At 46.1% G+C, this 26,283-nt stretch overlaps 1 protein-coding gene across 5 annotated transcripts in view; it reads right to left on the bottom strand.

Moving 5' to 3' along the window:
- Positions 1 to 26,283, bottom strand: part of LOC139279927 (adhesion G protein-coupled receptor B2-like) — a 1,236,268-nt gene that overhangs the window by 762,068 nt on the left and 447,917 nt on the right. For 4 of the 5 annotated variants that reach the window (XM_070899255.1, XM_070899259.1, XM_070899256.1 and 1 more), the window contains exon 3: positions 2,116 to 2,199. The exons of the other annotated variant lie outside the window; for it this stretch is intronic. In XM_070899255.1, coding sequence (XP_070755356.1) covers positions 2,116 to 2,199 — 84 coding nt within the window. The remainder of the gene's footprint in view (positions 1 to 2,115; positions 2,200 to 26,283) is intronic. 5 annotated transcript variants of the gene reach the window in all.

Raw genomic sequence — 26,283 nt, 5'->3', positions numbered from 1 at the left:
CCGCCGAGATGTCAGATTGGTACGGGCGGGAGTTGGCTGGAGTCGACGGCAGGACAGCGGTGGACCGCTGCGTGGAGGCTGCTCGGTCCTGAATGGTGAGGGTCAAGATCCTGTAAAAAAGGTAAGTGGAATGTTTTTAAATTATTTCTTTACAGGTACTTACCTGGATGGGGTCCCCTGTAGGTAGTCGGATGTTTTTTTTTGTTGGTGATGATTTTTATTTTTACCTCTTCGACCCCCCGTGGGCCCGACTCCATCCTCGACGGCACTTGGGCAGCAAGCGCCTCTGCCGCCCAGATTGCTGGCGTACGATGTTGATTTGCCACTCACCGACCTTCGAGGGACCTCGGCGATAAAAACCCCACCGAAAGTACCTTGGCTGCACTTGGGCGGGCAGAGGCCTTGACCAAGTTCGGCCCCTATATCCTTTTTATAACATGGCGACCAGAACTGTACGCAGCAGTACGCAGATGAAAGCTACATAGGAACATAAGAAATTGGAGCAGGAGAAGGCCATTCGGCCCCTCGAGCCTGCTCCGCCATTTAATACGATCATGGCTGATCCGATCATGGACTCGGGTCCACTTCCCTGCCAGCTTCCCATAAACCCGTTATTGGTTAAGAAACTGTCCATCTCTGTCTTAAATTTTTTTAATGACCCAGCTTCCAAAGCTCTCTGAGGCAGCGAATTCCACAGATTTACAATCCTCTGAGAGAAGAAATTCCTCCTCATCTCTGTTTTAAATGGGCAGCCCCTTATTCTCAGATTATGCCTCCTAGTTCTAGTCTCCCCAAATCAGTGGAAACATCCTCTCTGCATCCACCTTGTCGAGCCCCCTCATAATCTTACATGTTTCGATAAGATCACCTCTCATTCTTCTGAATTCCAATGAATAGAGGCCCAATCTACTCAACCTTTCCTCATGTCAACCCCCTCATCTCCAGAATCAACCTAATGAACTTTCTCTGAACTGCCTGCAAAGCAAGTATATCCTTTCTTAAATATGGAAACCAAAACTGTACGCAATATTCCAGGTGTGGCCTCACCAATACCCTGTATAAGCCTCTGTCCACCCTAACAAGACCATTGATATAATGAGAGCAAGGCCCAGGGGCAGGGATACCCCAAGACAGGAGCTCTCAGATTTGGCCTTCAGTTGGGACGCAGCATACAATAGGTGCAGCTATGCCTGGTTTCACTAGTCTTACCTACCTGATCCCAGCGGAATTAAAGCCAAATGGGCTTCCAGCATAAGGTTGGGACCTGCATCGCTTAAGATGAGGAGGCAAAAAGTGTTGGGGGTCTGCATTGTAAGGAGGCCACTTGGGCACCCAGATCATTTTTCCAGGGATAAGTGAGGAGAGACTCAGTATCTCCCTCAGGCCAGCCAGAAACCTCCAGAGTTTTGGGGGGGGTTTTCAGCACGGGACACCTCACACCACAAAATGTTTTCTCCTGCAGGGTCCAGCTCCTGCACCAGCAAACCTTTGAGGGGTGGCGGGGGGGAAGAGACACAATAGTGTTGCGGGGTTCTGTGCCAGGCGCGATCCTGGAATAAATGATGAATCATGCCCCCACAGAATTTTGAGGCCAACTATGTTTTACTAAACAGCAATAAACTAGCATTTGTCCCAAATACTTAATGTAATCTAAGAGGCAGATACAACATGTGAAACCACAAGAAACATTAAGATCCCAGAGATTCAGCAATTTGACTACTTGCTTCTTGTGTTCAACTCTTTTTTTTGTCAAAACATGAATCCTTGCAGATATAGGAGAGTTGGAGCTATTAAAAGACCAGTGGATTCACCTACATTTAAAGTACGTCCTCAAACTCAATTACCAACCGAAAACTAACAACTGTGGCTTCTTTATTAAAGACATAATACTGGAGCATTAAAAAATTTCCATTTTATTACCAAAGATCTGTTGCTTCCCCTCCTTCCACAGCTGCACTTTGGGCTCATACTTAACCATTCATCTCATCGTTTTTAATCCCTAGAGATAATCTGGCTGAGAAGTTAGGAGACCACAATTTTGGCAACAGAACGTAAGGATCGAGTCACGATTTTGGAACTTATAACATTCTTATACAGTAAATTCAGTAAAATTACCAATTTGTGCCATAAATGTTCCAGAGTCATCAGCTGATCTTGGATGCTGCCTTCTAATTTTCCGTTGTTTCTTAATTTCACTTCCTGAAAAAAGAAGATAAACCCATTTGAACTATGCTGACTCAATTTCTAAAAATAACAACTTCAATATTTTTTGTAAACTAAAGTGTGTTTATAGAATATTCACTATAAAACGTATCATACCATTTTGTCCTTGTACAAGACCTTGATTAGACCTCAGTTAGAATACTGTGTCCAGTTTTGGTCTCCTCACATGGTGGTTGATAGTGAGACTTTGGAAAGGGTGCAGACGAGGGACACAATATTAATTCCCAATTTAAAGGATCTTAGTTACCCAGATAGGCTCAAAGAGCTGGGACTCCATACTTTAGAGAAGTGTAGATTTAGATGTGATTTAATCATGGTTCGAAAAATAAGGTTGCATTTGTGTAGACCATTTATTTCAACTATATAGCATAGGGGGGACCAGAGGTCATGATTGCAAGTTATGTAAGGGAAGAATAGGTTAGAAGTTCAGAGATTCTTCTTTTCCCAGAGAATATTTTCATTGCTGGCTCGTTCAACTGACAGCTGGACCTGTTTCTGGCTGAAGCGGAGATCATCTCGTACAAGATCATCTTGTAATGTTAATCAGGGTCAAGATGGTCTCATGAAGTAGTTTTGATCGTCTAAGGGAGTTAGAGAGGAATTTGCCAGATTTTTTATTTGGTTTTCATCTCTCCCACGAGATTACTTGGTGGGGTGGAGAAGTGCATGTATTAAGATGTATAAGGCATCACTACTGTACGGGCAGGATGGATGGACCAGTAGGTCTTTGCCTGTCTGTCAATTTGCGTATATTCATAAGCTCAGAATGTAATGTTCATCACAAATAATCATATGTGTAATTTTACCGAAAAATATTCAGTCTACTAATCTCATTAAATAACAACCCCATTTTCCATAACATGGTTCTCTCATAACCTGCCTCACCCTGTACCTCCCTACACCCGCAACCCCCCCCACCACTCCGCTGCCTCCTCCCGCCGCCACCACCACTCTGCCGCCTGCAACAATGTTGCACTAACAAAGCAACCGAATAATCAAGTGACTGTCTGTGGGCATGTAGGGTCTTGTATATAGTGTCAATGACACAGCAGTCATTTTAATCAGATATTGTTTCTATGTCTGGTGAAATCCAAACTGTAATTGCATAGTATTATTTCATTTTATACTTGTGCATCATCATATTCTTCACTGTCGTGTTGCAATGATTCAAGAAATCCAAGAAAGAAAATCTTTCAGGGTTCCTAAGAACATTATGGTAAAAAATGCTTGGTGTTTGCAACAAAAGCACAGAAATAGATTTGGTCAGTCGGAACACAGTAGTTTTGAGACTGCCTGCTTTAAAAGGAATTTGTATGAATTAATCAGTGTTTGTTAAAAAATATAAATAATAAACTTGATTGGTTTGCTTTCCTCCAAAGAATGAGACAATTACATCTGTAACTTTATCACTTGTTACCTGTGAAATGAGTAGGTCGAAATGTTGTTTCATTAAAAATAATCTGTTTTGAACTGGCAAATTGTTGTTGGCAGAATTATATTATTAGCAACTGAATATTAAAGAATTCTACCTCTGTCAGTGTCAATCAAACTGCATCGAGATGAAAAGCGAACCTACAAGTAAAGATTGTTTACAAGGCATAGCACTGCTGGCTTCCATTGAGCCTATTTTGTACAGTAACCGAGATGATGATGGGAAAATCACAATGTTTAGAAGAAATTTCAGATTTTTAAAGAAGTGGCCAGATGAAGCCAATAATACAGTCCCAGCAGAATGCTGCCAAGACTACTGTGAATTGGGTACTACACACAGTTGTGGAACAACAGGCGGGTCTAGCCCGAAAACGTGAGGTCAATTTAGTTAAATCTTTTAACGGCACACCCAGGACTTACTACATGATGGGAGTGCTCAGAGATCAGGGACTGGGATATCTGGCATAAGCAACTCTTAGAGTTGTTTACTCTTCTTAAAGCTGTGCTTCTGCTGGGTCTCAGAAATTGTTCATGCAGAGCGGCTCAATTCGCCGATCATGCATTGGAAATACTGCAATAAAGGGTGCCTCTATTTGAAGCAGAAGTGCATCACTAGATTTGCAAGGATGAGGTGAGTGAGTGCATAAATACTGTCTCATCTGTAGCTCAAATAAACGAGCAGGTGAGGAAGACACTTGCTGTGCAAGATAGCCAATATCATTAGCTTGAGTGCAGAGCTTGGAGACATAGAAACATAGAAATTTACAGCGCAGAAGAAGGCCATTTCGGCCCATCGTGTCTGCGCCGGCTGACAAAGAGCCACACGGCCCTTCGTCAGCAGCCCTAAAGGTTACATACAAACCCATGAACAATAACGGAAAGACAAAGAGCACCCAGCCCAACCAGTCCGCCACACACCACTGCAACACCCCTTCTACTAAAAACATCTACACTCCACCCTAACCGGAGCTATGTGATCTCCTGAGAGAGGCAAAAACCAGATAAAAACCCAGGCCAATTTAGGGAGAAAAAATCTGGGAAAATTCCTCTCCGACCCATCCAGGCGAGCGAAAATAGTCCAGGAGATCAGCCTGGCTCTATTCTATTCCCTGCAGTACTTACCATTATATCTGCACCGACCAACAAAAGGTCATCTAGTCCAATCCCAATTAGCAGCTCCAGGTCCGCAACCCTGCAGGCCACGGCACTTCAAGTGCCCATCCAATCATCTCTCAAAAACGGCGAGGGTTTGTGCATCCACCACTCTTCCAGGCAGTGAGTTCCAGCCCCGCCTCAAATCCCCTCCAAACCCTCCACCAACCACCCCAAAACCATCCCCCCTCGTAATAACCCACTTCACTAATGGAAACAGACCCTTACTATCCACAATGTCCAGGCCCCTCAACATTCCATACACCTCGATGAAATCTCCCCTCAACCTCCTCTGCTCCAACAAGAACAAACCTAGCCGATCCAATCTGTCCTCATAACCATGATTTTCCATTCCAGGCAGCATCCTAGCAAATCTCCTCTACACCCTCTCCAGTGCAATGAATGATGTAACGGTGCGGTTCACAAGTTACCACTGTGGATTGTTCCAGGCAATGTCCCAATGCTGCTTGGCAGGAGCTGGTTGGAGAAAATCAGATGCGACTGGAATGACATAAAGGCGTTGTCGTCGGAGGAAGATATATGTGCCCAAGTATTGAGCAAGTTCCCCTCGTTGTTCGAACCAGGTATCGGCAACTTCATGGGAGCCAAGCTGCAGATCCATGTGGACTCAGATGCAAGACCCATCCATCATAAAGCTTGGGCAGTGCCGTATATGATGAGGGAGAAGGTCGAAATTGAACTGGACAGACTCTAGCGTGAAGGGATCATATCACCGGTCGAATTTAATGAATGGGCCAACCCCGTTGTTCCTGTGCTGAAAAGTGAAGGCACAGTCAGAATCTGTGGAGACTACAAGGCTACGATCAACAGGGTTTCAAAACAAGATCAGTACCTGTTACTGAAGGCTGATGACTTGTTTGCGATGCTAGCCGGAGGGAAGTTGTTCACAAAACTGGACTTGACGTCGGACTATATAACGCAGGAGTTGGTTGAGACATTGAAGAGACTTACGTGCATTAACACACACAAAGGACTGTTTATTTATCACAGGTGCCCGTTTGGAATTCGCTCGGCTGCAGCAATATTCCAGAGGAATATGGAAAGTCTACTGAAGTCCGTTGCCAGAACCGTCGTGTTCCAAGATGATATCCTGATCACTGGTCATGCCTCCAAGGAACATCTGAACAACTTGGAAGAGGTTCTACTGTGTTTGGACAGAATGGGACTCAGACTTAAACACTCGAAGTGCGTCTTCATGGCACCGGAGGTCGAATTCCTCGGGAGGAAAATCGCCGCTGATGGCATCAGACCTACTGACGTGAAAACCAAAGCCATCAAGAATGCACCCAAGCTGCAGAATGTGACGGAGCTGTGATCGTTCCTGGGTCTACTCAACTATTTTGGTAACTTCCTACCTAAATTGAGCACCTTACGTGAACCAATGCACATGCTATTGAGAAAAGGCAACAACTGGGTGTGGGGCACATTGCAAGACAGAGCTTTCGAGAAAGCCACCAATCTGCTTTGCTCGAACAAGCTGCCGGAACATTATGACCCACGTAAACATTTAGTTCTGGCCTGTGACGCATCGTCATATGGAATTGGTTGCATTTTACAACAAGCCAATGAGTCGGGAAACTTCAACGTGTCACGTATGCATCCAAAAGTTTGTCGAAAGCAGAAAGCGCCTACAGTATGTTAGAAAAAGAAGCTTTTGCGTGTGTGTACGTGTTAAAAAGATGCATCAATACCTGTTCAGTCTGAGGTTCGAATTAGAGACCGATCACAAGCCGCTCATTTCGTTGTTTTCCGAGAGCAAAGGTATCAATACTAACGCTTCATCCCGCATCCAAAGGTGGGCGCTGACATTATCTGCCTATGATTATGTCATTCGCCACAGACCTGGCACAGAGAATTGTGCCAATTCTTTGACCTGGATGCCGTTGCCCACACCGGAGGTGGAAACGCCACAACTGACAGATTTAATGTTAATCATGGATGCTCTTGAGAGTGTAGATACCCCTGTCACGGCTCAACAAGTTAAGTCCTGGACCAGCCAGGACCCAATATTATTGGTGGTAAAGGGTTGCATCCTCAAAGGGGATTGGTCTGCCATACCTTAGCAAATGTGCGAGAAGGCCAAACCATACATTCGTCGCAAGGATCAACTGTCTATTCAAGCAGATTGCATATTGTGGGGCGATCGAATGGTAATGCCTAAGAAAGGGAGAGAGAAGTTTGTGTGTGAGTTACACAGCACACATCTGGGTATAGTGATGATGAAGGCCATCGCCAGGTCCCACGTATGGTGACCAGGAATTGATTCGGAACTGGAAGCATGCATGCATCAGTGCAATACCTGCATGCAGTTCAGCAAAGCACCAGCGGAGTCGCCGCTGAGTCCGTGGTCATGGCCATCCAAACCTTGGTCCAGGATCCATGTAGATTTTGCAGGTCCCTTCCTGGCCAAGATGTTTTTAGTGGTGGTGGATGCTTATTCGAGGTGGATAGAATGTATAATCATGTCATTCAGTACGTCCACGGCAACCATAGAGAATCTCAATGTCATGGTCGCGACACATGGTCTGCCTGACATAGTGATGAGCGACAGTGGGGCGTGCTTCACCAGACAGGAGTTTTAGGAGTTTGTAAAACTTAACAGCATAAAACATGTAAGGTCAGCACCGTTCAAACCTGCGTCCAACGGGCAAGCAGAACGTGCAGTACAAATTATCAAGCAAAGCATTTGGAGAGTAACCCAAGGGTCACTGCAGACCCGCTTGTTTTGCATACTGCTGAGTTACAGGACAAGACCCCACACATTCACAGGGGTCTCGCCTGCTGAACTCATGCTGAAAAGAGGTCTTAAGACCAAGTTCAGAGCTGGGAGATTTGCAAACTGAGTGATTTGCAAGCAGAATAAGGAATTTTGTGAGTGCAAGAATTCAATGGAGAGGAGGAAGGCAGTGGAGACGTCTGACTGAAAAGGAGGAATGGAGTTACCGAACCCAAGGTCTCTAAGTTAATAGACACGAGAACAAACCCGCGAGACAGCGAGAGGAGGGTCCGCAGATAAAGGTAGGCCCAAGAGCCCGGAAGGAGCGCAAATGTCAGAGAGCGAGCTAATCTACAGGACAAACGGGAAACTGTTCAACCGCTATCGCCTCCAGTCCAAATCCAAGGTTGTTCCAACCTCTGCCATTGAATTAGAGTATGCAGATGATGCTTGCGTTTGTGCATACTAGGAGGCCGAACTCCAAACCATCATTGACACCTTCACCGAAATGTACGAGAGTCTTGGCCTTAGATTAAATATCCGTAAGACAAAGGTCCTCTACCAACCTGTCCCCGCCATACCGCACTGCTGATCAAGCTCCATGACGAGACCTTGGACAATGTGGACCACTTTCCATATTGCGGGAGCCTACTGTCAGCAAGGACAGACATCGATGGCGAAGTCCAACACTGCCTCCAGTGTGCTAGTGCAGTCTTCGGTCGCCTGAGGAAAAGAGTGTTCGAGGAGCAGGATCTCAAACCTGGCACCAACCTCATGGTCTACACAGCAGTAGTGATACCCGCCCCAGAGACATGAACTATGTACAGTAGGCACCTCAAAGCACCGGAGAAGTATCACCAACGCTGCCTCTGCAAAATCCTGCAAATCCATTGGCAGTCGCACCAACGTCAGTATTCTCTCTCAGGCCAACATCCCCAGCATCGAAGCACTGATCACACTCGATCAGCTCCGATGGACGGGCCACATTGTCCACATGCCCAATGCTAGACTCCTGAAACAAGCATTCTACTCCGAGCTCCGTCATGGCAAGCAAGTCCCAGGAGGGCAGAGAAAATGCTTCAAAGACATCCTCAAAACCTCCTTGAAAAAATGTAACATCCCCACCGACTCTTGGGAATCCCTGGCCAAAGACCGCTTAAAGTGGACGAGAATCATCCGAGAAGGCGGAAAACATTTTGAGTCTCTTCTTTGGGAGCACGCAGAAGTCAAGCACAAACAGCGGAAGGAGCGTACGACAAACCAAGCACCCCATCCACCTATGCCTTCAACCATCACCTGCCCCATCTGTGACAGAGACTGTAGATCCCGCATTGGTTTCATCAGTCACTTTAGAACTCATTTTAGTGTGGAACCATGTCATCCTCAACTCCGGGGGACTGCCGAAGAAGAGAAGTGACATCAGTGCAAGGGAAGGAGCTGATTGGTGAGTAGTTGGTGATTGTTTTTTTTTAAGTCTTAAGTATATTTCTGTAAGTTACTTAAAAAAAAATGTTAGTTAATAGTCGAATAAGTAAAGGCATGGCAGGGCAGCTCGGTCCAGCGGAATGCACATCCTGTGCAATGCGAGAACTCCAGGAAAGAGATTAAAACGCAGGATCTCAAAGGTAGTAATCTCTGGATTACTCGCCACGCATGATTGAGTATAGAAATAGGATAGAGCAGATGAATGTGTGGCAGGAGAGATGGTGCAGGAGGGAGGGCTTCAGATTCCTGGGGCATCGGGGCCGGTGGGACCTGTGAAGGCCGGACGGTTTGCGCCTCAACAGAACTGATGCCAATAGCCTCGTGGGGAGGTTTGCTAGTGCTGTTGGGGAAGGTTAAAACTAAGTTGGCAGGGTGATGGGCACCAGGATGTCGCATTAGAAAGGAGAAACAAAAGCCACAAAGGATTGGGAGAGACGGATAGCACTAGCGTAAGAAATAGTGCGGTATTAGGTGGGGTCAGATTAAGAGAGAACACAGGATGGTCTAAGATAGGTTTACAGTGTATGTTTGTGAATGCACGATGCATAGTTATCAAGGTGCAAATAGCCACATGGAATATGATGACTTGGCAATAATGGAGACCTGGCTCAAAAAAGGGAAGGATTGGGTATTAAATCTAGAGTGAAAATACCTGTACTTAATTGAATAGGGTGTTCAGGAAAGATAGGGAAGGAAACAAAGGAAGTGTTGTGGCAGTATTGGTTAAGGAGAATGTAACAGTGCTGGAGAGAGAGGATGTCCTGGAGGGATCAAGGACAGAATCTATTTGGTTAGAGTTAAAACATAATAGAGGTGCCATTACACTACTAGATGTATTCTATAGGCTAGCAACTTGTGGAGAAAATATAGAGAAGCAAATTTGCAGGGAAATTACAGAGAGGTGCAAGAAATAGAGTAGTGATATTGGGGGACTTCAACCATCCTAATATAGACTGGAATAACAATAGTGTAAAGGGCAGAGAGGGTGAAGAATTTCTGAAGTGTGTTCAGGAGAACTTTCTTCATCAGTATGTTTCTGGCCCAACAAGGAAAGGGGCATTGCTGGATCTGGTTCTGGGGAATGAGGTGGGTCAGGTGGAGCAAGTGTCAGTAGGCGAACATTTAGGGAACAATGATTATAGTATCTTAAGGTTTAGATTAACTGTGGAAAAGGACAGGGTGCAATCTAGAGTAAAAATACCTGTACTTAATTGGAAGAAGGCCAATTTCAGTGGGATGAGAACAGATCTGACCCAGGTTAATTGGAATCTAGGATTGGCAGGCAAAACTGTCGTGGAGCAATGGGCTGCCTTTAAAGAAGAAATAGTTTGGGTACAGTCGAGGTACATTCCCATTAAGGTAGGGCAACTAAAGTCAGAGCTTCCTGGATGATGAAAGAGTTAGAGAGTAAGCTGAAGTAGAAAAAGATGTATGACAGATGTCAGGTCAAAAGTACATCTGAGAATCAGGCTAAATATAGAGGGGCCTAGATTGCCCCTTCCCTTAAGGCCTGTTAACACCAGAAATCGGCTGCCACGCTCAGGAGTGCAATGGCCGCCGATTTTTCGTACAATGGCTGCCATTATCAAAATTCCGCTCCTGCGGTATCCCGGCGGTGACCCGCTCACCCGCCCCCCCCCCCCCGCCGCTCTGCTGCTGCTGAGCCAGCCTAAGTGCATCATCAGAGTGTGCACCGCCGATGTTCCCCGCCCGAATGGCAAAATTTGACGAAAAAATCTACCTCCCGTCGGGCAGTGCCAAAACCTGCTTTTTTGAGACGGCGCAGTGAGGCTGTGGCCTTCTAAAATAGCGGTGTGGCTCCCACTGCTGCCATGTGTTTTTTTTCTGGCCGACTGCCATGTCTAGCCGACAATTATGCCACCGGGTTCGGCCGGGCCACCAACAGGCAGCTTGGCACCCTCTCCTGGGAACCAGGCCCCTGGCCTAGCCGAAACCCTCCCTGGTGGCCCAGTGGACCAAACTTTAAAAGTGGTGCAGGCTCTCCCCTTTAAACGAAGGGGAGAACTGTGGTGACGCGGTGTCGTGATGACTGACAGCGGCTGACACTCCACACCCCCCAACTTCCGCCCCTCAAGTGTGCTCACCGTTGCACCACCATCTCCATTATGAGCGACTTCCGGTCCCCCGAAAAAAAGGCAAAGAGCGGAATTTCGCTCAACAGGCCACCTCATCCACCACGGCAGTGAAAACAACTGAAACGGGGTGCGTGTGCCCCATTTCCTGGCAATTTCGGCCCCAGAAAGTTCAGAGGAGAAGAGAAAAAGAAAATAAGTGGGGCAAAGAGAAGATATGAGAATAGAATGGCAACTAACATAAAAGGTTATCCAAATTCTATAAGCATATCATCATCATGGGCAGTCCCTCGAATCGAGGATGACGCTTCCACGCCAAAAGGTTCAGAGGTGTTTCAATGAAGGACCTAATATTACAAATCCCGAGTTAAATCTCAGAGGGTGGAAGATGCCTGCGCGTGGATTTTTTTAACGTGTGGTGGCCATTGCACACCAGCCACCACACAAGCTTGGCAGAGCTAGGTCTTCGTCCAGTGGCAAAGATTAACCAGCTCTGCTGCTGACTCACCTCTCTCTGCACTGAATATAGGCATATAAATAGTAAACGGGTAGTAAGAGGAGGGTGGGGCCAATTAGGGACCAAAAAGGAGACCTGTGCATGAATGTAGAGGGTATGGCTGAGGTATTAAATGAGTACTTTTCATCTGTATTCACCAAGGAAGAAAATGTCGCCATAGATATAGTAAAATAGGAGGTAGATGATTTACTGAATGGAATAATAATTGATAAAGATGAGGTACTAGAAAGGCTAATAAAAAAGCAAAATACTGCAGATGCTGGAATCTGAAATAAAAAACCCAGAAAAAACTGGAAGTCTCAACAGGTCAGGCAGCGTCTGTGGAGAGAAACATAGTTAACATTTCGGGTCGACAACCCTTTGTCAGAACTGGAGAGTGTTTGGAAAGAACACATTCTTAACAAGAAAGGCTAGCAATACTTAAAATAGATAAGTCAGCAGGACCGGATGGGATTCATCCTAAAACACTGAGGGAAGTGTAGGAAGAAATCGCAGAGGTACTGGCCATAACCTTCCAATTCTCCTTAGAAATGGGAGTGGTGCCAGAGGACTGGAGAATTGCAAATGTTACACCCTAGTTCAACAAAGGGTTTAAAGATAAACTCAGCAATTATAGGCCAGTCAGTTTAACCTCGTTAGTGGGGAAGCTTTTAGAAACAATAATCAGGGATAAAATTAACAGTCACTTGGACAAGTGTGGATTAATTAAGGAAAGCCAGCATGGATTTGTTAAAGCCAAATCGTGTTTGGCAAAAGAACCAAAGACGACATGATGAAAAACATTTTTATGCAGTGAGTAGTTAGGATTTAGGATCTGGATTGCACTGCCTTAAAGGGTAGTGAAGGCAGACTGAATCATGGCTTTCAAAATGGAATTGGATTAGTACTGGAATGAAAAAACATTGCAGGGCTACGGGGAAAGAGTGCGGGAGTGGGACTAGCTGAAGTGCTCTTGCAGAGAGCCGGCACTGGCTCGATGGGCCGCATGACCTCCTTCTGTGCTGGAAACATTCTATGACTCTATGATTTTTCCCTCTGTAATGATGCCTCAAGTTTATAGTGACGAACAATAAATTTGTTTCGCAAAGCAACATATTAATATTAGCCATCTGTTCAAAGACATATTTAATCATAGAATCATTACAGCACAGAAGGCCATTCGGCCCATCGAGCCCGTGCCGTCTCTGCGCAAGAGCACCTCAGCTGGTCCCATTCTTCCGTCCTTTCCCCCGTAACCTTGCAAGTATTTTTCTTTCAGGTACTTATCCAACTCCCTTTTGAAAGCAGTGATTGTCAGCCTCCATTACCCTTTCAGGCAGTGCATTCCAGATCCTAACCACTCTCTGTGTAAAAAAGTGTTTTCTTATGTCGCCTTTGATTCTTTTGCCAATCACATTGCGCTCTGTACACCCACATCCAAGTCATTAATATATATCAAGAAAAGCAGTGGTCCTCGAACCGATCTCTGGGGAACACCACTGTATGCCTTCCTCCAGTCCAAAAAACAACTGTTCACAACTACTCTCTATTTCCTGTTTTCTTTGGGTGCAAGAACCCTATTCATAGTTTTTTTGCAAGCGCAAACTTTAACATTGTAAAAGCCGGTCCCGGGCTGCGCTTGACTGGCAGAGAGCTGCACTACCATGCTGCCGCAGCTTATAAGGAATGTCTTTGCCTAGTCTGGCCTATATGCTCTTCCAGTCCCACGCTAACATAGTTGATTATTAACAGCCCTCTGAAGTGGCTTAGTAAGCCATTCAGTGTTTAGAGATCATTTGATGTCTACATACAGGAGAAAGATTAAAGGGATACGGGGACAGGGTGGGAAGAGATAATTAGCGTCGGAAGAGGATGGTGTGGAGTATAGACACTGGCATGGACCAGTTGGACCAAATGTCCTGTTTCTCTGCTGTAGAGTCTATAAAATCAAACTGCTACAGCTGTTCAACAAGGCGGCCCACCACCTTCCCAGGGCAACTAGGGATAGGCAATGAATGCTAGCCTTACTCGCGATGGCCACATCCCGAGAATTAATTTAAAAAGGTATTCATTTGCTATTTTGGAGAATGCAAAAATAGTTGAATGGTATGATTAAGCAGTGACTTGGATCTGGAATATATATTATCCAAGTTAAAGGCCAGATGCGTGAAACATATCATCTTGGGTAGTACAGAGGAATTCAACCAAAAAACATATAAAACCCTCTAATACAATTTTTCATTGTATAACTAGCCAAATCTGTTGTTTTACTGATGGTTTTGCATCAGTTTGACCAGTTTCACCAGCTGTTGTTAAAGAAAGACTTGCATTTATATTGCGCCTTTCATGACCATTGGACGTCCCAAAGCACTTCACAGCCAATGAAGTACTTTTGAAGTATAGTCGCTGTTATAATGTAGGAAACACGGCAGCCAATTTGTGCACAGCAATCTCCCACAAACAGCAATGTGATAATGACCAGATAATCTGTTTTAGTGATGTTAATTGAGTGATAAATATTGGTGAGGACACTGGGGATTACTCCCCTGCTCTTCTTCAAAATAGTGCCAAAGAATATTCTACATCCACCTGAGTGGTTTAACAACTCATCTGAAAGATGGACCTCCAACAGTGCAGCACTCCTTCAATACTGCACAGGAGTATCAGCCTAGATTTGTACACTCAAGTCTTTAGGGTGGGATTTGAACCCACAACCTTCTCACTTCAGGGCAAGTGTGCTACCAACTGAGCCACAGCTGACACTGAAGTTAATGAACTGTCCTATTAACTAGGCAATCACATTGCCACTTCAGTCAGAACCAAGCATATCGTCAAGTCCAAAAAACAGTCAACAAGCCTAAATCAAAATCTCTTGAGGGACTGCAGATCACCAAAATAATATTTATAAGAGCTAACTCTTGGCACAGAAGGGAACAGATATGCAACTGGCACAGTGGAAGCACTGAATTGGTCTTCAACAATTTCTTTCAGACCTGCAATTCAGCACTGTTTTATTTTAATGTGAATTGAAATTTATGTAGCTGTTATGTACACAAGCTTCATTAAGGCTGAGATTTGATGCAAAAATACTTAAATGAATGCTGAGCACAATTCAGCAGTATTTGAAATAGAGCAAGGGAAGCTTCATGACGGATGGAACTCAAGTTGCATTGTATGTGTTTTTGTTATGTTTACACCATCTTTTTAGTAGAGTTTTTGCTAAACATTTTTCCATGTTTCTAAATTCTTATTAATTCAGAAAAAAAATATTTTTAAAGTGTCTGAAGTACTATATTTCACAGTTGATGTGTTACAAGATGAAAGAAGGCTTGGCAGGAAGAGCAGTAGGTTCCAAATAATCTGCAGGATTATGGCACGTCTCGTTAGCAATGAATCAAGGAAACTGGCTCAGCTTGCTCTGGGTCAACAGGGCATATTTTTGCTATCTGCAGTCAACTTACAACATAGGGATAGCACTTCCAGTGGCTAACAAGACCACGACTGCTGTCAAATATTATGTTTATGGCTCATTCACAGTTAGCATGGCAATATCAGATGATGCTGATCCTGTGTATCAGTAGGTTTGTGCAACAGTGGTTTGATGTATGAAGCACTTGGAAGATGTGAGTGTGTCAAAGCTTTCAATTATATTGAATTATGGATATGCATGAGATGCAGTGAAAGAGCTGTAAAGTTGTTGGAAGGCTAGGCATGGGTGAACAATAAATGTGAAATAGGTTGACAGACAACACTTTATGGCATGGAATCTTATGACATCTACCTGGTACATGGTGCTGTTGGTTCGTCTTACCTTGTCAGATTTCTTAAAATGTCTCATCTTCTGCTACATCTGTTGCCAGGTCTTGCAGATATAGTAGACAGTGATTAACCTGGCTGCCACTTCCTGAGAGATATGGTGCACTGCTGTATTCTCTAGGTTGCCCTGGTGTGCCAATAAGTCTCTTTGCACCCATCTCATGCAGAAGCATGTCCACTTTACCAACTACCAAACTGCAGTCTCCCCAGTGATTCCATTTCGTGATTCCATTTTGGGGTGCACCCTTTTGGTCTCGCTCATAGTCCCCCACCCCACCCCCTGCCCTCGGCCTCCCTCTGTATCGCTTTTGTATAGGTTACTAACTTCTTACAATCCTTTCTTTCTATAAAAAGGCTCACACATTTGTAATCCCCCAAATTGTATTTATTTAAATTTCAGCAGCATTTCTTTAAGGGCTGTATGCTCCAGATAATCTACAGAAGCCCTTCATCATACTTTGTGAACACGGCTCAAGCTGCACAGAGAGCATATGCGCAAGGGAGATTCATGGTCTAGCCTCACTACATCCGGTGAGGCCATCTCATCATTCAACCAGCATGGTGGTCCTAGCAGATTTTAGCTGGGACCATTGAATGTGACCTATAATTTCAAGATGCACAGTTGTTGCCACGGTGCAGTTTTCTTATAGATGGATTCTAAAGAGCATGTTGCTAAATGTGACTGTTAAATATGTGCATTATCATGGAGTTAGTAGTTATATAGCTGACATAAGTACGTAGCATACGTAGGCAGAAATACTTTGCTAAATTAGGAGGAATGTAGCATCCTAATGCAATATTTAAACAATATGTGGTAATGCTAAGTGATTGATTGATTGGAGTCAGACTGTCTGGAGTTGTTGAGGAATATGATTAGCTTCACTTTTGTCAGAGATATCTGTAGAAGCACAACAGGATTAAACCCCTCTGACATGTTCTGTAATACATTTCATTAGTTTACTTTTGTAACAGAGGCATATTAGGGAAGGGAATAGGCCCTCGGGCTTGCTCTACCATTCAATTTGACCATGACAGATCTTCACCTCAACTCCATTTTCCGCCCTTTGCTCCATTTCCCTTGATACACTTACCCAACAAAAAATATGTAACTCAACAACAACAACTTGCATTTATATAGCACCTTTAACATAGTAAAACGTCCCAAGGTGCTTCACATGAGCATTATCAAACAAAGTTTGACACCTAGCCACATAAGGAGATATTAGGACAGGACATTGTTTTTAAGGAGCATCCACACTCCTTCAGTTCTTCGTACCACCAAACACACTTGTTTGCTGCTTGGAAACAAGGGCTATCCACTTAAGATGTGGCTCATGACACCCTTGAGGAGGCCAAGTACCGAGGCTGAGGAGAGATATAAAGAAGACCACATGTACACCAGATGTGTCATAGAGCAAACAATAGGCATGCTGAAAATGCGCTTCAGATGCCTTGACGGAACTGGAGGAGCCCTTCAGTATGCACCAGCCAGATCTCCAGAATCGTTGTCCTCTGCTGCGCACTGCATAACATAGCACAGCAACAAGGATTAGCGCTGCATGAGGAGCAAGGCACAGAACGCACAGCCTCTTCAGAGGAGGAGGAGCATTAGCTGGAAGACGAGGAGGAGCAGGAGGAACCTGCAGTCCGCATCCCACCAACACCCGAGCACATTGCTGCCAGGGATGGCCTCATCATGGCCAGATTTACTTAACTTCCTGTATTACAACCATATGGCCACCACATGCTGTGCCAGGTTCCCCCCAACAACACCGTAAAGCATCTCTATAATGACAAAGCTATTCCTTTCAGACTGACCCCCCCATTGCTGAAGGTAACATTATGTTTCACCATTCACTCCAACTCACTAAGCCACTTCCAAAGTAGCAGGCAAAAACAGGCATGACTGGGAAAGTGGTGAAAATAAATAGTTTTATCTGTGACATAACAGTAATGGAACCGTAACAAAAACACTTCTTTAAACACCCATGTGCTTACTTTTGTGCATCTACGTCTGTGTCATTTTTCTTTTTCGTGTGCTTTAACGCAGTGCAACCCCGTGGCTTCAATAGAGGTAGAGGCAGCCTGCTCACTTCTCTGCTGCGACTGCGTAGACACTTTTGACGGACATCCTCTGGGTTTTGGAGCCTTTGACGGCCTCACCAAAGTCTGTTCCTCCTGCGACTGTACATGGGCAGACTTGGCCATCACAATCCCAGGAGGCATCTGGGGCTCTAACTTAGGGGGAGGTAACGGGGGAGAAATGTGAGCACTTTGAGAGGAGCCCCCACTTCCATGTCCCCATTAACCATCATCCCTCTCATGGGCCACCCGCATTTCCCTGCTAGCAAGGAGCTGGAGAGAACGTTGCTGCACTGCAGTGGGGTCATGATGACCCAAGTCTACGTTAACATCCCTGCTAGAGAAGAGGTCCATGAGCCTCTACCATCTATCCTCCATAGACAACATGTGCTAAGCTGAGTGGCACATTAGCTGCTCCATGCAGGTGGACATCCGTTCCCTGAAAGAGCCTACAGTCGCCAACGCCAGCAATTCTGTGATGCATGTGTTGAAGATTGACTCCTCCATTCTCTGGATATTTGCAGTCATCGAGGCTCCTGCACTTCTTCATGCACCTCCAGGATCGCCCTCATTCTCGATGGCCCATTGAGGCTGAGCGTCTGCATGCAGCTGAGCAGAGCTGTGAATGTCCTGCGCCCTCCGGCGAGGAGTTTCCACTGCTGTCCCTGTCAACACCATCTCCACTCAATTATGACCTGTGAGACACCGGGCAATAACACTACTCTCTCTCACGTACATCCCACCGAGGTGTATGTATCTGCGCTGGTGCTGGGTGCGCTTATGTCTGGTGACAGTGCACCCTCAGAGGCTGGGGGTTCCTCTGAAGAGTCATCTTCCTCTTCCGCCGAACAGTCAGGTGGGGGGGGGGGGCGGCTCTTGATGGACCTGTGGGAGAATAAAGAGATGATTTAGAAAAATGATATTAAGAATGGGTAACAATACCATTATGCATATGATAAACATTCACTGTTTGCTGATATTAGTCACCATATGAGTATGCCATGTGGCTGTATGAGATGTAATTCTGTCGCCAGGTTGCTGAGAGGTCCCCCTCTCTCCTTCTCCCACCGCCAGCTGCTCACAACTCCAAAGACCTCCAGGGCGACCTCGTTTGCTGATGTCAACATGGCAAATGATGATGGGCCACTTTCCGGTTCACTTTCTCTTCCTGTTATTATGGGCTTTCTTCTCCTGCAAGGTGGGAAAAAATAGAAGTTTGAGTGAGAGAGATGGCATGAGCGTAAGGAATGTGTGGGTTACTCTTTAGAGAGTGACTATGAGGGAGTGTCATGCCAATGGCCTCCTTATGTGGTGTTAGTTGGAATGAGTGTGTTAGGATGAGGGTGAGTGTGAGGGGTGGTTAGTCAGATGGGGATGTGAGTATGTAGATATAGAGAGAATTATGGATGGATGTGCAGGGTATGTTGGTATGAGTAATGATATTCAGGAATAGGCTTGGGAAGGTAGACTGATGGGGATGTGATGGTAGGCACAGCAGGATGAAGTTGAGTGTAGTTGTGCACTCACCTTTCCTGATCTCATGAGATTATGCAAGCGCTGCACCCAGATCCGCCTCAGCACATCCCTGCTGTTCACCTCCTCGGCTATGTCGAGTTAGACTTTTTTTGTCTCCTGTTGAGGTCTCTTGCACCCATAAGCAGGGAAAAGGACCTCCCTGCATGCTCTGGCTACCTCCACAAGAATATGTAGGGAGTCATCGAAAAACCTGGGTGCAGTCCTCTGCCTCTGTGAAGCCATGTATGCAAGGCTGAGCAGTAAGCAGATGCTGAAATGTACAGTCTGTACACTCCTAAATGAAACTTCAAATGCAATGTGGCCAAGACTCAATATCCCAGCTGGAAATGAGTCATCGATGACATCACCAGACCCGCACCATTTAATAGGGTCGGGTAATGCGCAGGGCTGCCTTAATAGGCCCCATTAAGGAAAAGTCGCTCTGAGGAGCTGGATGAAAAGAACAGCGTCCTGACCGACTGCCCAGATAATAAAAAATCCCGGCCTGCATGTCTCAGTGAAGATTCTTTAATCTGATAGGCAGAAGAGCTACACTGTTGCTTTCCCTGTTCACGCACATCACAGATCCCCCTGTAGAGGGCGCTGCGCTGAAAAGGATCTCTAGTAACCGTAAGTCGCCGCTCAAAAGCTTACAAAAAGTTTGTGGACAACTGTACAAGTAATGAACGGCGAGCACCATTCCTTCGCCGCTGACTGCAAATTCCAAATACTTTCTACCAATCTTCGTATCCTTCAAGGAGCACTTCTTGAAGTTAGTTGAAATAGGCAGATAATCAAAGACACCCCAAATTACTGTACAGCTGATTGCTCTGCCTCCTTCCACTCGAGTGCCTCAGTCTTCTACCAGCAAGATCAGATGGTGCTGTGTAAGCGAGGAACACATTTAAACAGGCAGGCATTATATTGATTTTAAAGTTGAAAGCTCCACTGAGACCAGTATGTGGCATGTGCCTGATGGCGGTGACTGCATTCTGCCTCTAGTCCTCACCTCCACAACTGGAGGAGTATGGTAGTCTTTGGCCTGCTGTCGAGTTTGTGGCAGGTCCAGTGTATTATGATACTGCAGGTAAGATTCCATTGTGTAAGTAACTTTTTTTAAATAACAGGAGCCAAAACTTTTAATGATCATATTTAGTAATTTTAGCCAAGCATTGCAGTCCTCAGTACTGAACAGCTGCTTTGAGAATCACACATTATGACCACCTTATTTTGAATCTAACTAGTTTTGTACAATTCTGTTGCATTTTTTATTACACTGAACCTCTCATTGTTATTTTAGATAAATGTGCTTGATATAAACTCAGAAACAATAATTAAAAAGTTACAAAACATAATAAAGAGTACAATCAAGTGACCTTGCAAGATACTTTAAGAGTATGGGGCTGAAATTGCCCCTTTCCTTAAGGCCTGTTACCACCAGAAATCGGTGGCCACGCTGCGGAGTGCAATGGCCAATTTTTCGTGTAATGGCCGCCATTATCAAAATTCCGCTCCTGCGGTATCCCGGCGGTGACCCGCTCCCTCCCCACCGCTCCGCTGCTGCCGAGCCATCCTAAGTGAGTCATCAGAGTGTGCACTTCCGATGTTTCCCCCAGAAGGCGAAATTCCGCCAAGAAAATCTTCCCCCCGCCGGGCGATGCTAAAACTTGCTTTTCTAAGGCTGGTTGTGGCCTTCTAAAATGGCGGCGCGGCTCCCATTTTTGACGGCCGACTGGCATGTCGGGCCGACAATTATGCCCCCGGGTTCAGCCGGGCCGCCAACAGACAGCTTCACACAACCCTCTTGGGTGCCAGGCCGCTGGCCTGGCCGAAACCCTACCTGGTGGCCCAGTGGACCGAACTTTAAAAATCGCGAAGGCTCTCCCCTTTAAATGAAGGGGAAAGCCGTGGTGACGCGGTGCGTGATGGCATCATCAGCGCTACAGTGATGACTGATAGCAGCAGACTCGATACCCCGCCCCAACTTCCGGCCCTCCAGTGTACTCACCGGCGCATATCCACCCCCATTATAAGCAACTTTCAGACCGCTGAATAAAAAGCCAAAGAGAAGAATTTCGCTCAAGAGGCCACCTCATCCACCACAGCGGTAAAAACGCGAGAAACGGGTGCGTACGCCCCGTTTCCAGCGGTGGGCCATTTCGACCCCATAACCTCTTCTTTTCAGAGAGGTGCACAATGTTATCATCACTTCACTGATACAGCATTTAAAGTGAATAATGGTCGATGTATGAAGAATACTCTATGCTATTCCAGAAACTGATACTGTTTGGAAATTCTTCAACAGACATCTTTCCGATTTGCCAGGAACACACAGTTTGATGTACTGCATCTAAAACATCCGTGGAATCACATTGTCACAACGTGAAGAAACTTGTACTTTGATGGCTGCATTTTCCTAAATGGTCATCTATTCAGCAACATTTCCAGCTCTGTGCAATTCCATGTTCAATATCACTGAAGAGTCAGTAGTTTACTGTATAGAGCTAGCATGGATTTGTAAATGGTAGGTCATGCATGATGAACCTGACTGAATTTTTGAAGAGGTGACTAAAGTAGTGGACAGGGTAACATCTATGGATGTTATTTATATGGACTTTCAGAAGGCATTTGATAAAGTCTATCATAAAAGACTGTTGGTTAAAGTTGAAGCTCAGGGAATTAAAGGCAAATTATTAACTTGGTTAGGAAATTGGTTGAACAACAGGAGACAGAGAGTAGGGATAATGGACAGGTACTCTAATTGGCAGGATGTGGACATGTGGTGTCCCACAACTATTCACTGTATTTATTAATGACTTAGATGATGGGATAGAAAGCTACACATTTGCCGATGACACAAAGATAGGTGGTGTTGTAAGCAGTATAGATGGAAGCATAAAATTACAAAGAGATATTAATGGATTAAGCGAAAGGGCAAAACCGTGGTAAATAGATTTCAATGTAGGCAAATTTGAGGTTATCTACTTTGGATCTAAAAAGGGTAGAACAGAGTACTTTCTAAATGGTGAAAAGCTAGAAAATGATGAAAGGTGTTGTCAATATTGCTATCAAGCAGCATTTACTCACCAATAACTGGCTACCGATGCTTAGTTTGGGTTCCGCCAGGAATATTCGGCTCCAGACCTCATTACACCCTTGGTCCAAACATGGACAAAAGAGCTGAATTCCAGAGGTGAGGTGACAGTGATGGAAAGCAGCCCTAGCAAAATTGAAGTCATTGGGAATCAGGGGGAAAACTCTCCACTGGCTGGAGTCATACCGAAGTTAATGGCGAGGGGTCTCCAGACACAATGGCGGGAGCCTGGGGCAAGTGAGGCCCAAAGCGTCCTTGTAAGGCTTGGATGAGCATTCCTGCTCCACCTGGCCTACAAAGAAAATTAAAATTTAATTTAATTACTTACCTGCCTGGGTCTCTTCTAGCCCACGCTCCACCTCTCGGCAGGTCTGGCCTGATAGGGGAGCCATCTTTGCTCCCCCGCTCAGACCTCTCAGTAATATTACACAGGTACCGATGACATAATCCAAACCTGATCTGCATATTTAATAAAAGAACCTGCTGCCTTCCTGCGGGTTCTCTACTCGTCTGCTCGAAACAGCAAGTTAACGTCAGGATACAACAGGAAGCCAGCGGGATCAGAGGGGATTAGTGACTGCCCCACCCCGCCAGGTACCCGCCAGAATCGGGGTCAAAGGATCTAATATCCGCCCGCCACTCTGCTCCCCAGCAGGGTTCCCAACCCTTCTGGGTGATTGGTCTCCTGGGCGCTGCTACCAGCGACTCAGGAGAAACAATCCCTGTTTGCGTGGTTTGTGCATGCACAGTACCCTGGCTGTCATGACTTGCAACCAAACCGTGAAATCTGGGCCCTGTATGTCATCCCACTGATCCGAAACATTGCTGCATTGCTGGTTGTGAGGGTGACGGTATAGGGGCCAATGAAAATCACCTGGAAAGTCCGTGACATCTGAGGGAGAAAGGGGGAAGGTAGAATGAAACACAAACTAGGAAGGGAGAGAAAACACAAACTAGGAAGGGAGAGAAAACATAAACTGGGGAGGGACAGAGGGAGAGAGAAATTCAAACAGGGGAGGGAAAGAAAACACAAACTGGGGAGGGAGTGAGAGAGAGAAACACAAACTGGGGAGGGACAGAAAGACAAACTGGAGGGACAGAAACACAAACTGGAGGGAGGATAGAAACACAAACTGGAGGGAGGAAACACAAACTGGAGGGAGGAGAGAAACACAAACTGGAGGTGTCATGTATTCAACTGTCATTGTAACCCATGTATAAGCTGACCTAAGTTGTACACCTTGAGAACACTGACCACAGGGGGCGAACTTGTGGGAGACACTCCTAACCTGGACTTTCCGGTATAAAAGGGGAAGCTCCACCCACCATCTGCCTCTTGAGGTCTTGGTAATAAAGGTAGCTGGTCACAGAGCGACCTTCTCTCAAGTATGGGCCTCGTGTGCATTTATACTGTTTAGTAAGGACATATCATTGGCGACGAGAAACTGGGATTTAAACCATGCGAGCATGGCCACTAGCAGCACAGAAGAGAGCTACTGTGTTGGTGATGATTGGGACGACTTTAATGAGAGACTACAGCAAAGTTTTGTCAATAAGGAATGGTTGGGACAGGATTCGGCCGACAAACGCAGGGCTCATCTCCTGACTGTTTGTGGATCCAGAACGTACTCCCTGATGAAGGACCTTCTAGTGCCAGAGAAGTCGGCGGACAAGACGTTTGAAGAGCTCAGTAAGTTGATTGGGGAACACCTTAAACTGGCGAGCAACATGCGCATGGTGAGACACCGGTTTTACACGCACCGGCAGCGAGAAGGGCAAAGTGTTTCAGACTTCATGGCAGATCTCCAGCGACTGGCGAGCCTATGTAAGTTCCTAGATGCATGCAGAGCAGAGATGCTGCGAGACTTTTTTATTGAGGGCATCGGGGACGCTGGGGTTTTCAGGAAACTGATCCTGACCAAAGACTTGACCTTTGAAGCGGCGGCTCTGATAGCCCAGACAATTATCTCAGGGGAGGAAGAGACCAGAATGATTTATGGCAAAAATCTTGGCTCAAATGCGGCAAATGACCAGGGAGTCAACATTGTTAACGCGGCATACAGTTCTCTAGGCAGACAAGAGCAATCGGACATGCCCCAGCATGTAGTCGAACCCAAAGGGGGAATTCAACAGAGACAATGGCGAGCTGAACAGCGACTCATGCCTTCGCAATGGACAATGCGGCCAGTAATGGGGCCATCAACACCTGTTAATGGTGCGCTTAAGGACAGTTACAGAGGCAGTCAGAGACGATCGACTGGTAATGGACCTTTTGTTTCCAACAATGGGGCCTCCAGCTCATGCTGGAGGTGTGGAGGCAAACACCCAGCCAGAACTTGCAGGTATCAGCAATATACCTGCAAAAACTGCAATGTCAGCAGTCACTTGGCGCGTATGTGCAGAAAGCCTGCAGCCAGGTTGATGTACGAGGAGGATGGGCCCGATGTAAGCCCTACGAGGCCAAATGAATACTGGGGGAAATCGCTGGAAGCTGAAGATCAGCGAGTTCATGTGGAGCACATATACAGCTCATATACCAGGACGCCACCGATAATGATGAAAGTGCTCCTCAATGGCATCCCAGTATTAATGGAGCTAGACACGGGGGCCAGCCAGTCCCTGATGAGTATCAAACAGTTCAAAAGGTTGTGGGTGTCCAAGGCCGATTGACACACTGCTACGGACATATACAAAGGAGATCATTCTGGTGCTAGGCAACGCCACGGTAGTTGTGACCCACAAAGATTCGGAGAACAGGTTGCCACTCTGGATTGTCCCGGGGGACGGTCCCGCACTACTGGGGAGGAGTTGGCTTGCTGTCATGAACTGGAAATGGGACGATGTCAATGCAATTTCTTCTGTGGAGCGAGTATCATGCTCACAGGTCCTGGACAAATTTGACTCATTATTTCAACCCGGCATCGGCACTTTCATGGGGACCAAGGTAGTGATTCACATAAACCCGGACGCCAGGCCAGTACACCACAAGGCCAGAGCGATGCTGTACGTGATGTGGGAAAAGATAGAATGCGAATTGGACCGCCTGCTGAGGGAAGGCATCATCTCGCCAGTCAAATTCAGTGACTGGGCGAGCCCGATCGTGCTGGTGCTCAAGGCGGATGGGTCGGTCAGGATATGTGGCGATTACAAGGCCACCATCAATCAGGTGTCACTCCAAGACTATTACCCGCTACCGAGAGCGGAGGACCTCTTTGCGACGCTATCAAAATTGGACCTGACCTCAGCTTACATGACCCAGGAGCTGGCGAGTGAGTCGAAGAAGCTGACCACCGTCACCACACATAAGGGGTTGTTTGAGTATAACAGGTTTGGCCGAAGTGATCTTTCAGCGAAATATGGAAAGCCTCCTCAAGTCGATTTCAAGGACGGTGGTTTTTCAAGACAACATCCTCATCACGGGTCGCGATACTGAAAAACACCTCCACAACCTGGAGGAAGTGCTACGCAGACTGAACCGGGCAGGGCTGCGACTGAAAAAGGCGAAGTGCGTCTTCTTAGCTCCAGAGGTAGAATTCCTGGGGAGGAGGGTATCAGCAGACGGGATCAGACCTACTGCGTCCAAAACGGAAGCGATTCAGAGAGCACCCAGACCCCGTAACACGATGGAGCTGCGTTCGTTCCTGGGGCTCCTGAACTATTTTGGCAACTTTCTTCCCAAATTGAGCATGCTGTTAGAGCCGCTACACATGCTCCTATGCAAAGGTGGCGATTGGGTCTGGGGGGACAGCCAGGAAAGGGCTTTTGATAGAGCACGAAATTTGTTATGATCCAACAAACTGTTAACGTTATATGACCCGTGTAAGAAACTAGTTTTAACATGTGATGCGTCGTCCTGTGGAGTCGGGTGTGTGTTGCAGTATGTGAATGCCAATGGTCAGTTCCAGCCGATAGCTTATGCCTCAGAAGTCTGTCCCAGGCAGAGAGGGGCTATGGAATGGTAGAAAAGGAAGCGCTAGCATGTGTATATGCAGTAAAAAAAAATGCACCAGTACCTGTTTGGCAGGAAATTTGAGCTGGAGACGGATCACAAACCCCTAACATCCCTTTTGACCGACAACAAGGCCATAAATGCGAATGCATCGGCCCGCATACAGAGGTGGGCACTTACGTTAGCCGCCTATGACTACACAATTTGGCA

The sequence above is a fragment of the Pristiophorus japonicus genome, chromosome 14 (assembly GCF_044704955.1).
Source record: "Pristiophorus japonicus isolate sPriJap1 chromosome 14, sPriJap1.hap1, whole genome shotgun sequence".
NCBI lineage: Eukaryota > Metazoa > Chordata > Chondrichthyes > Pristiophoridae > Pristiophorus > Pristiophorus japonicus.
This window is presented reverse-complemented; position numbering and strand designations above follow the sequence as displayed.